This window comes from Pteropus alecto, unplaced genomic scaffold (assembly GCF_000325575.1).
Source record: "Pteropus alecto unplaced genomic scaffold, ASM32557v1 scaffold98, whole genome shotgun sequence".
NCBI lineage: Eukaryota > Metazoa > Chordata > Mammalia > Chiroptera > Pteropodidae > Pteropus > Pteropus alecto.
Window position 1 is genome coordinate 9,227,314 of NW_006443570.1, and position 11,855 is coordinate 9,239,168.

At 43.9% G+C, this 11,855-nt stretch overlaps 1 protein-coding gene across 3 annotated transcripts in view; it reads left to right on the forward strand.

Moving 5' to 3' along the window:
- PCTP (phosphatidylcholine transfer protein) overlaps nucleotides 1-9,872 on the forward strand; it is a 23,641-nt gene extending 13,769 nt beyond the window's left edge. For all 3 annotated transcript variants that reach the window (XM_006924855.3, XM_015599087.2, XM_025041814.1), the window contains 5 exons: nucleotides 492-609; nucleotides 3,316-3,395; nucleotides 6,349-6,520; nucleotides 7,420-7,487; nucleotides 8,631-9,872. In XM_006924855.3, the coding sequence (XP_006924917.1) occupies nucleotides 492-609; nucleotides 3,316-3,395; nucleotides 6,349-6,520; nucleotides 7,420-7,487; nucleotides 8,631-8,696 (504 nt within the window). In that variant the 3' untranslated portion in view covers nucleotides 8,697-9,872. The remainder of the gene's footprint in view (nucleotides 1-491; nucleotides 610-3,315; nucleotides 3,396-6,348; nucleotides 6,521-7,419; nucleotides 7,488-8,630) is intronic.
- The last annotated feature ends 1,983 nt before the right edge of the window (nucleotides 9,873-11,855 follow it).

Below are 11,855 nucleotides of genomic sequence, written 5' to 3' on the forward strand. Positions count from 1 at the left end.
CCCCCCATCTAGTTCTCCACACACCCTGATTTTTTGCTCTTTGGGCATGCCGATCCAGTCAGTCGGAGGGCCTTCCCCTCTAGGACTGGGTTTTCCCCACCTTCCCATGAATGGTTCCTTTTAGTATTTAAAACAAGATGTTCTGATAAATGTTATCCCTCATAGAGGCCTTTCCTGACCATCCGATTATGTAAAACCTCCTCCTCCCAAATCAAGCACCAATTATCACATCACTCCTTTCATGTCCTACTTAAATTAGCTGGATACTGGTTACAGCTACCTCCACCACGGATGCGTCTAGGCGAACTCAAGACCCATGAGAGCAGGGCCTCATCTGCTTTTTCACCATATTGTATCACCAAGACCACAGAGAGGTGCTCAGTAAATGGTATTGCATGAATGCCATCCTCAGCTGTTTTTCATATGCTACGTAACCCAGCTCTATCGGTTTGGGAATCAATAGGTTGTTTCTGCCTGTTCTGTTTCTACAGGAGACTGGACTTTGTGAGTATAAAGTTTTCGGTGTCCTGGAGAGTTGCCCGCCAGCTCTGCTCGCAGATGTCTACATGGACATAGACTATAGAAAACAGTGGGACAAAAATGTTAAAGGTGAGAAACACCTGCTATTTTCAAAAAGTCGATTAGAAAGTAGAATCTATTGTTATTTATCCTACTCAGTATAAAGCAGTAGGTTTAAATTCTGTATTATGTTTCATTTTTAATTTTGGCATAGAAGTCTTAAGTGCTGGGCTGAACTATGCCTATGCAATTCCTAGGACGGGCTCCTTGCATATGCGCCGGTTTGCTCTCAGGGCTACTTCTCTCTGTAAGTTGGTTGCCATCCTATATACCTAGGTGTCATGGAAGGCTTCCTAGAGGAGGTGGCGTCTAGAAGTTGAATCAAAGTTTTATAAACAAAAAGAATACATATATGTGAGGAAGAGAGAGGATAAAGGGATGTCTGGTGCCAGGGCATTCCAGGCCCAGGGAACGGCATGAAGTCAAGTCAGGAGAGCGTGAAACAGCATGAAACAGTATTCAAAACCGTGAGCTATTTGATAGCAGAATCTGGAGCTAGGGTGAGAAGGGGGTTCACATCCCCAAGGGCCTAGACTGGCTACCATCCTGCAGTTCTTAGATTTCACCCTATAAGTGATGGATAGTTATGAAAGGCATTAAATAGGGGACCTTCCTGCCGCTAGAGGTGGGGTTGGCCTCTGCCATCTCAGTCACAGTGGTATAGAACTGCAGTTGCCAAGGGGCACAGAAACTCTGAAAGACCCTTGCTGTGCTCAGAACTCTTGGGTGCAAGTAACCAAAAGCTAACAAATACTAGTGTAAGAAAAGGAAAAAGAGTTTACTGGTTCAAGGCATTAGAAACTCCATGGGTTTCTGGCTTCTAGGACAGTTGCATCTAATATTTAAATAATTACTTCATCTCTTGACTCTTTTCTTCTGTGTTGACCTAATTCTCAGGCAGATTCCTATGTCATGGTAAAGATAGCCATCAGAAGATCCAGGCTTAAATTATAAATCAGTGGTCCCCAACCTTTTTTGGCACCAGAGAACGGTGCGCCTATGAGAATCTAATGCCTAATGGTATGACGCGGAGCAGAGGGGATGATGCTAGAACTGGGGAGTGGCAGCAAATAAAATTAAGCTTCTCTCACTTGCCCGCCACTCACCTCCTGCTGTGTGGCCCGGTTCCTAAAAGGTCACCGACTGGTACCAGTCGACAGCCCGGAAGTTGGGGACCCTGATATAAGTAACCCCGGAGAAACCAGAACAAGAATTCCACTTTCTTACTGATGGCAGCCAGAGCTCCAGGATTGGTTCTTGTTGGCTCAGCATGGACCATGTGCTTATTTCCGGTGGACATTTGTCATGGTTTTGCATCACTTAGTTTTTTCAAATACCCTTCCTATCTGGAATTATGATGCTCACCCATCCAAGGGTGAAACCAGACTGTCCCAGTCTCCCTAGCAGCCATGGTTCAGTCATGTGATATAGAAGTTGGCCATAAGATGCACATGTGGATTCAGTTTGGGAAGAGTAACACGAGGAAGCAGGCAGCATGCAGAATCATCTGATGGTCACAGCTAAGCATCTGACTTTGGGGTAAATGGTTTCAGAGATCTGATGTTTTGTACCTAGCATCAACAGGTCATGCTATGGTGTCTAGCTCAGTGGCAGCAGCAGATTGGCTTCTCTGGAACAATCCTCAGGTTCTAAACCTAACTCTGGTCCTCCTGGATATTCTGTGAGCTACCTGTGAGCCTTTACTAACCACTTTTCAGCCTAAACCTGCTGGAGTGGCAAGCTAAGATGCTGGCCAGAAGCACTACCCCTGAACTAATCCCCATGGCCATGTCTTGCTCATTTCCCCAGTCCCGAAACTACTGCTGCGTCAGTTCTGCTTAAACCACATAGTCAAGAAGGAGGGGAAGGGTGAGGCCCTGAAGGAGAGTCAGTGCTGAGCATGTAAAAACAAGTGTCTCAGCCTCTTGTGGCACCAATGGGCTGGTAAGCTCTTTAATCCACCGTCTACTTCTAATATATTTTCTTTTAAAAGCTGAATTAATTTAATGCATTTTCCTCATCAGCATCTCAAGGGACTCTCTTGGTTACTCCGGCAGCCTTGGTTTGGCTTCTTCTCTAAATGGTTAAGGAGAAGCTCACTGTACAGCTTAGGGTTGGAGAGTGTGCATGTTATTAAATTCCTTTGCTATCTCCCTCCATGATTTGGCTGCTACCTGCACACAATAGCATGATAGAATGTTAAGGAGATTTGGTTACTGTAGCTGTGGAATAGTGTAAAGAAACACGGGAGAGAAGCCACTGTTATGCCATTTTCTAGCTGTTTAGGAAAGATACCTTCATTTTGCAGCTAACTACATTAGACTGGGTGACTCAGTCCGGGGCCAGCTGTACTGTCCTAAATTCTAGAGGGAGGAAACAGCTCAAAAGCAAAACTATTGGTACTCTAGTGACATCTGGTGGTTACCCTGATTTTAAAACCTGAAATTTTATTTTTGGATGCCTGATTGTGTTTCGTTGCATTCTATTGGAGAAACTTGTGTTATGAGATAGACAAATTTTGTTGGGTTCTTTCATTTTTACTATGTTTTTATATCTACTGGACTATGCACCTAAGCAACAAGCTTTCAGTGGTAATGAATCTGCCTGACTTTTTCTAGAATTCTGTGCCTTATGCATTAGTGGTTTATCATACGCTACAAGGTCATAGTATGTAAGCTTCTTGTTTATTGAAGCCAAAGAGGCTTCCAGATACATTGCTTCTTTTGTTCTCCTTAGAACTCTATGAAAAAGAATGTGACGGCAAGATTGTGGTCTACTGGGAAGTGAAATACCCTTTTCCCATGTCCAATAGGGATGTATCCTTTCTCAAGATGTATCATCAATCAGCTTTCTAAGTGCTGCTGTGCCCCATGTCCATCGCCCGATGGTGGTACGTCCAGCAGGTGTGGATGTTGTCTTCGGTTCTTGCAGAAGCTTCTATTAAAGGTATTGCTCCTTATGTGGCTTTAAGGAGACCTCAGAGTGTGATTTCTAGGCCTGACCACGTGGAGCATCTATAATTGTGGTCATTGGAGGGAAGCTCGTACGTTCCTAGGAGCTTTCTTAGGGCTTAAAATTATTGAGCCACAGGATTAGAGACCCGAAAAGAACTTTTGATGAAGAATGTTTGATACACTCCCTCAATCAATAAAGATGTAAAGTGACAGAGACATACATATAGGTGATTAGTGGCAGAGAGGGAACTGGAACTCAGGCCCCCACAATTCCAGCTCTCTTATTCCCCTTCCTGTTTTATTGAATCCACAGTGATTCCTCCTTGACTACTGGCTCTGGATACTGGGTACGTGCTTCTTCCCCTCAATCTCCTTGTTTATGATGTGAAGCGGTTGAATGGAAATGTGGGGCGTTTTAGCTGGCACTCCAAGGTTCTGAGAAGCCTGTTGAAGACTAGCGTGGGAGGGTGGGATGGAAATTTGCTGGGTGGGCAGGCTGGGGGTAGGATGTCTGATAGGCAGTGTATTGACTCCTTCCCTGTCTTCTTTAATCACAGCAGCTGGGTGTTTCACACACTGAATTTCTATCTAGGATCGTTTTAGCAGAGAGTCTTGTGGATTAAAAACTACATTTTGGAAATCACTGAAATTAGGTGATTGCTGGGATCTTTTTTAGCTCTAACATTCTATAAGTTTGTATGTTCTAAACAATTATTCTCTAGAAAGAGAGGGAGAATGTGGGTGCGTTTTATGTGTATTGTTTGTATGCGTTTTTGTGTCTAAGTATATGTGTTTACCCTGGCCCCGAGTAGATAATAAACTCTATAGGGCTTTATCTCTTGGTACAATTCCCACACACTGCTAGATAGTTTGCATACAGCTCAGCAACTGGTGGATTACTTACTCCCTTAGATTTTATGTGGTTTTCTCTAATCCTGCCAACAACTGTGTGAGGTAGGCATCATGACCCCCACTTCACAGTTAAGAAAACTGAGGCAAAGAGAAGTTCACAACTTTGCTTGGGTTCACACAGCTGGTGGGTGGAAGAGGCGGGTCGGAACCCAGGTCCAGTTGTCTCCAGAGATAGAAGTCTTGACCAAGCCATGATCCTACCTCTCTTACCTCACAGGGACACTGCTAGGTAGGTATTTTTAGGAGTGGACACTTGGGACTCCTTAAACTTTTATTTCATTGGCTTTCCAATGTCACACAATCCTATAATGAGTTTCTTAGTCTTTATATATGCATCTATGTCTCTCTAACAAGGGTTGTTAAATTTTTGAGACTAGATAATAGTACAGTGATTGAAAAAGAAACATTAGTTTTAGAGGAAAGATCCCAGGTCGAGTGTGTGCCCATTCTCTGGTTTGCCATGTGACCTTGGAAAAGCCCTTTCACATCGCTGGGCCTCAGCTATGGCACACTGGACCTTCCAACCCTTCATAGACCTCTGCCAAACTTTAATCAATATGTCAAGTTAATGTTTTATCGGTGGAGTGTCAGGTGATATCTATCACATGAACTGAGTAAATGATGGGAGAAAGTAGGACAGTATTTGCTGTGATGTGGGAGAGAGGAAAACCAAAACCAGAGCCAAAGCAACATTATTTTTCCTCTAAAACATTTAAGAACTTTACTCATCAGTACATAGAGAGTGGGGGTAATAGACCACCCTGCAGGTGCCTTAGTGAAGGGTGGGACAGCTCTGGGTGTAGACTCTGAGGTGTCATGGGGCTGTGGTTGTTGCTGTTATAGTAAGTGTAATTGTGTTCTACTGAGAGTGATTTTTTTTTTTTCCCACTGCCTTAGGCTTTTAATTCCTTCCAGTGTTAAACCTAAAATTCTGTCATTTGAAAGTATAATGCACAAAAAGTTGAGCTCTGTCAAGCTATGAAAGCCTAACTAGGTTTTGAAGCCACATCTGGGTTCAAATTCAGGTTTCGTCACTTCAGCCGAGCTATGGGATCTTAGGCAAGTTTCTTTACCTCTCTGATGTAATTTTGTCAACTGTAAGATGGGGATGCTTGTATTGAACTCACAGGGACTTTGTCAGGATCAAAAATGATGCTATATGTAAAGCACATAATGTTCATTACATTGTGAGGGCTCTCAACAAGTGGACTCTTATTGTTTCTTAAGGTTATCTTCCTAGAATAGTGCCATAGACAGTGGTTATTCTGTGTTTGCTGTGATGAAATGATTTTGTTATTCTTGGTGAACCAGTGTTAACCCAGAGAGGACCTCTGCCTGCTAAATATTCAGGTATTCGTGTGTCTTCCTATGATCACCAGTTATAACATTGTTGGACTGTCCTCTGTGTAGAGAGGTCAGTAATTAGAGCTTTGGAGGAGGGCAAGACAAAGTGAATGACCTCATTGTTTATCGAGTACTTATTCTGCTTGTCCTTCTGTAATGCCCCCGCCAAGCATATCTTCTGGACTATGTTACTCCCCTTTCCTTCACAGGGAAACTGAGTCTCAGGGAAGTTGAGTAACTAACCCAGGACCACAGAGCTGGTGGGTGACCAATCTTCTGATATCTCCCAGTGCCGTCTTGGAGAGATGAGGAGTGGCTTCCCCACATAATTAAAAGCATCATGCTATCATTCACAGAATACCAGGTGGTATGAGGCACAATCCAGCAGTGCAGGTAGGGAGACAGGGCAGGTAACTAAAGTACCATATATGTGGGTAGAAATGCCAAGTGGGAAGGACAGAATGCCCTCCCTTTGCTTCAGGCTTGTAGAGCTCGTAGGGCTTTCCTTCTCCCCATCTGAAATGCTGGCATTGATGTCATGCCTTGACTGGTGGTGCAGTATGTCTACATCCGGCAGCGGCGAGATCTGGATGTGGAAGGACGGAAGATCCATGTGGTCCTGGCTCAGAGCACCTCTGTGCCACAGTTCGCCGAGAGGCCAGGAGTGATCCGGGTGAAGGGGTACAAGCAGTGCCTGGCAATCGAGAGCGATGGCAAGAAGGGGAGCAAAGGTAAAGCCAGGGCTCATGTTGGTGCACTGGCCAGGGCCACTCGTGTGAAGGCCGTGCTGATTGTGAGGCATGTAAATGCGTGATGCTTGTTACCTGAGATCAGAGAATGGGTAGGGGTGCAGAACAACCTAGGGATGGACGCCTGGGGAGAGGCTCAATTCGTCCCTGAAACTTGACTAGAGTGCAAGGTGGATGTTTAAATCTAATTCACTCCATTCTTTACTGACTCTTCCGTTGTCCAGATAAAATCAGAACATCAATCAGGGTTAGAAATGACTTCAGGCTAGTCATGTGGGTACCTTGCTACTGGGCCTGTGGGTGGGCGAAGAGCTGACAGGACTATCTCAGGGACATAGCTCCGGCCCAGCAAAAACTCAGAGACTCAGGGCCTGCCTACCTTGAATTCAAACTACAAGAGCTGGGGGCGGAGAGCTGGGCATACAGCCACCTGCCCTGCTGGAATGTGTGGTCTTGCGTCTGACGCAAAATCTGAACTATAGTTCTGATGCTTGTTAGACCTGTCACCTTGACATGTCAACTAACTTCTGAGTTCCCATTTTATCATTTATACTCTGGGGTTGAATTTCACCAGCTCCTTCGGATTGCTAGGATAATGAGTGAGAGAATGAATTAAATAAGAGACTATATCCCGAATGTCTAGCACTTGCCAGGCTTTTAATAAATAGCAGCAAAATGTACCTGTGGCTATGTTTTCAAAAATTTTTGTATATGAATATTCCCAAAGACAAGGCAGACGAGAGAAGCCCACATGAATTACGTGTTACCGCCCTCCTTACTTTCTGGGTCTGAATCGAAAGGGGGAAGGTTTGCAGGATTTGTTGCTGTATCTTTCTAACGTGTTTTCTCCTTCTGAATTGTCCTTTCTTTTCCCCCTCTAGTTTTCATGTATTACTTCGATAACCCGGGTGGCCAAATTCCGTCCTGGCTCATTAACTGGGCCACCAAGGTGAGATCCCAGGAGGCAGGAGGGGGAAGTGTGTTTGACAAATGTTGACTTAGCCCATGGGGCTGTCAGGCCGAAAAGACACGCTGTCTCAAGCCTAATGAGGTTCTTTTATGAAGTGGCTTGGTTGAGTGACCACGGTTCGGACAGGGTTGCCAACACCCAGGATGAGGCTGGGACAAAAGACAAAGAATCCTTAGCTGGAACGCCAGCCCCTCCCTGCTGGCGCCCCGAGACCCCGCCAGGATCACTCTCTGGAACCTCCAGACAATAGGGTGCTCCTTGTAGGAACAGTGGTGCCTTTGGACCCTGTATCTGCTTATGGAGGAGTAAGACAGTCTGACCTGGCTCGGGAGACGACCGGCTGGCTGTCTCCAAGCCTAGGGAAAGCCTCCAGTTTTGTTATTGTTGTTTTGTCTTGTTGTTCTGTCAGGGCAGGGAATTACAATGGTAGCCCAGATTACTCGAGCCTGCCTAGGAGCCTGGCTGCATGGGGACCATTCAGCCTGCTTTGTGCAAGTCCTGCTTACTGGCTGGAGGGCTCAACAGATTCTCTGGGAGAGTGAGAAAGGACACAGGTTTTGTGTCAAACCCATGCAAGTTTGAGTCCTGACCCTGCTCTGACTGTGTAATCTATGGACGCCATCAAGTTTTTCCCAATGGAGTTGGATATTACCTACCTCACAGAGTGGGGGTAAATAAGACAATGTTTGGGAAAAGTCTTGCATGACGCCCAACACTAACTAAACGGTAATATATCCTTCCTCTTGCCCCCAAATCCTTACCATTTCCTAATTCTCTACAGCAAGTCCTTTCTCTCATTTCTTTGGAAGAATTGAACAACCCAGCCCAATCCCATCTCCTGTTTTCCAAGAAATGGTGTCTCAGAAATGTCTTAACTTTTTACTAGCAAATATCAAAATATTAAGACTGGCTTGTGACAGTGGCCTCTGTCGTCTAGTCTCACCTCCTCCCTAGATCTTACCTTTTGTCACTACTTGTGGCAGCATTCTGTCGAAATCCAGCCCAAGGTCCTACAGTCTTCTCTTATTCCAAAAGTCATCTTTATTTACCATAGCCACATCCCAAAGAATCAGGAGTGATTGCTATGAGGCCCTAGAAATGACAGTCTGCTTTGCTTTGCAGAATGGAGTTCCTAACTTCTTGGAAGACATGGCCAAAGCCTGTAAGACCTACCTCAAGAAAAACTAAGAAAGGCAACTGGGAACCTTGTGTCCATGGAATAATGTCTCCAGAAGTGCCACACCCCATGGACGCTCAGCCTTCCTTTCGCTTTTCCCGTCTTCAGAGGCCGGCATACTCTCTGGCATATCGGCTCGGAGCGTGCGTATGCCTGACGCCCGGCTTCCTTCCCCACTCTCCCCACCCCAGGACCGGCTGCCTTCTTCTACTATGGAAAATGGGTCACATTAGGGAAACTTCTGCTTGTTTATTTTTAAAAAGGGAAGTCCTCAGTAAGGAACACAATCATTCCATTGTGTCATCTTAGGGGGATGGGCGGGTAGAAGAGTGACAACAAAATGTAAGAATGACTGATCCTAGCAAACTGGATCCTGCTCAGAATGTGATTTCTTGCAACTCAGGCGGGGTTGCTGGAAGTTGCATTCCCAGCAGAGCTGACTCTCAGTGCACCAAGACTGGAAGACTATGTGGATGTCCATTTGCCTTAAGCTTTGGTGACTTGATTTGGCTGGGATTTGAAGTGATAATTCAAAAAGTCTCTTCCTATTCCTGCTCATGGAGGATCACATGCTGTTTTGATTTCAAACCATTCTGTAAAACATTATAGGCCTGACCTAGTACATAATGTGAATAACATGTGTTTCTCTTTCCTGTATGCCACTGGGGAAAGGCCGTCCATACCTCACTAGCTCTGCATTTTATTGGCAATTGAGGCATCAAGATGGTGCTGGTAGTTAGCACTAGCCAAGATGCTTTGCACACAGCATTGTGATAAAGTGTCTTTATATGCAATAAGGTGAGTTTCCCTTATAGAATACTTGGAGATGTTGACAAGAGTCCACACCAGGGAAATATTAATTAGTGGCTGGGTTGACTCTATACTTTTTTCTCAGGAATTCTACCTAAGTTGTCTGCCTCCTCCACTACCAAAAGACTACTAGTTTCCTGTATTTTCTCCTGAATTTTGGTAGGGCAAGATATTCTGTGGCACAGCCTTGATGATCTCAGGGAAAATTTTTAGTTACTGTGTACATGTGATAGTACCAAACCTTGATTAATGGGCATAGAAATTCAGGATGTAAACCCAGAGCAGGGGATTTATTAAAATGGGATACCTCAGATTGTATGTTTTCCCTCTGGGAAGGAATGTGTATTAAATACTGAATAAATACAGAATGGCTTACATTTGTCCTGTCTGCAGTTTCCTTCCTACTTTGTTCCTTTTGTGAGAATGAATCTGTTTGATCTTTTTTATTTACAGGTCACATCCAGCCTAACTCATAGACTTGAACATAAAAAAGAATTTCAGGCTCACTTGCGTGCAAGGCCAGGTGTAGAGTGGCCTCAGGTAGGGGTTGGTACAGGTGCTCAAACTGACATTAGAATTCAGCTCTCTTTTTCTTCAAGTTATCTTTGATGTAGGGATCTTTTTGGTGGCAGGATTGCTGCTAACAGCAAAAGGTAGGCCTGCATCTTCCCAGGCTCCTGCTGAGCCTACCCCTGCCCCCGCAAAAAAACAAAAACAAAAACAAAAACACAGCATTTCTTTCCATTAATCCCACACCATCTCATGAGTCTCTCTAAACCATGTGCATATCCCCATCCCAGTCATTGTCATATGGATAGAATTATGCAACTAAGTGCATACTTCATAAACTTACCATTAAAATATTATTAGTAATATAGCTGAAGTTTAATTTTAGATAAACTAACTTAAATGCCACATGTTCTAAAGATCAAGTTGAAACACAAGCACTAAGATTATAGTCTTTGAGCAGAGAATCAACACGAAATGTTGTCATGCAAACCATAATTTTAAATGGCATTTGATAATTTGCTAAGAACTCTGAGAATACTAAGAATGTTGAGTTTCTAGGTAAGGCGATTAGAAAAAAGTCACAAAATTTGCTATAATTAATGGAGTTAAGGCTCTTGCATTTATGCCTGCTAATTTAGAGAAGAAGACAGTCCTGTACAGCATTGAAATATGAGGTTATATGGGAAACAACCAGAGGCACAAACAATATAGAACTGGTGCTTTAGAGGCTGTACCTGATTCTTCAGAGTATACCTCTTCACAGGGGCTGGATGTGTCATTTGGAATTTGAAAGTTAAAAATATATTGTCATTCCCTTATTTTTCCCACGTCTGTGTCTCTGAATAGATAATAAGATCTTTGTGGGTAGAAACAGTTATTTCACTTTGATTATTGCCCTCTAGGGTAATGTATAGTAGGCACTCAAGTGGTAACTGAATGAGTGAATAAATGATTTAAAGAAGATTGACCAAATGACACATACTCGGAAAACTAAACCCAACTAGATATAGATATTTAATCCGACTATATTAAATAATGTCATATTATTTAATAATTCAAGTCAAATTATTTCCCCAAGTCATCATTTTGGAGGTTCTGGATTCCCCATGTTCCCATTGGTCCTTCCTTTAAAGAACTAGGCTCCTGTCTTTGTTAAAGGGTGTCTTTGCTGGGGTGGCTACAGGTTATATTTTAAAGTTTCAGAAATGGTACAGTCTGGATTGAGTACAGCTGAGATTAGTCAAGATTTCAGGATTTTAATGAAAAAAGTAGCACTACTGTCAGTGCTAAATTTTTTCCACAGGCGAATTATTTATACTGTATAACAATTCAAAGTTAATGACCACCTTGGAACTTAGGAGTTCCAGCAGAGGGTCACTTCCCTTGAAAATGTTCCTATTTCACAGTGAGAATCCTGGCCTGGCTTCCTGGCTGAGATTCCTCACCCAGAATCCCCTCTATAATGCCTGCCCTTCAAACCTCCTGATTTCCCAGCTGGATTTGGGAGAGACAAAGCAGGAAGAGCCCATTCAGTTCTCATGTTTCTGGTGGCACCACCCAGTTGGCTCAGGGAATTGTCTTTAAAAACTCTGAGACACGTAATCACTTCACAGATATTTCTCCAGAGTCTAGTGTCCATCTGGCAAGGGGATAGGTATGGTGGTTCCTGGGATGAGTGACACAGGCTTGGTGTCTGCCCCCAAGAAGCTTATGGTCTAGTGAAGAAGACAGAGTAGACAAGCTGTTGGAAGGGTGATGAGTTTTGAGAAAGGGCAATCTTCTCTAAATCATTTATTCATTCAGTAAAAGGTGCTAGAGGCTGTAAAACTGGGAGCACTAACCAAGTTTGG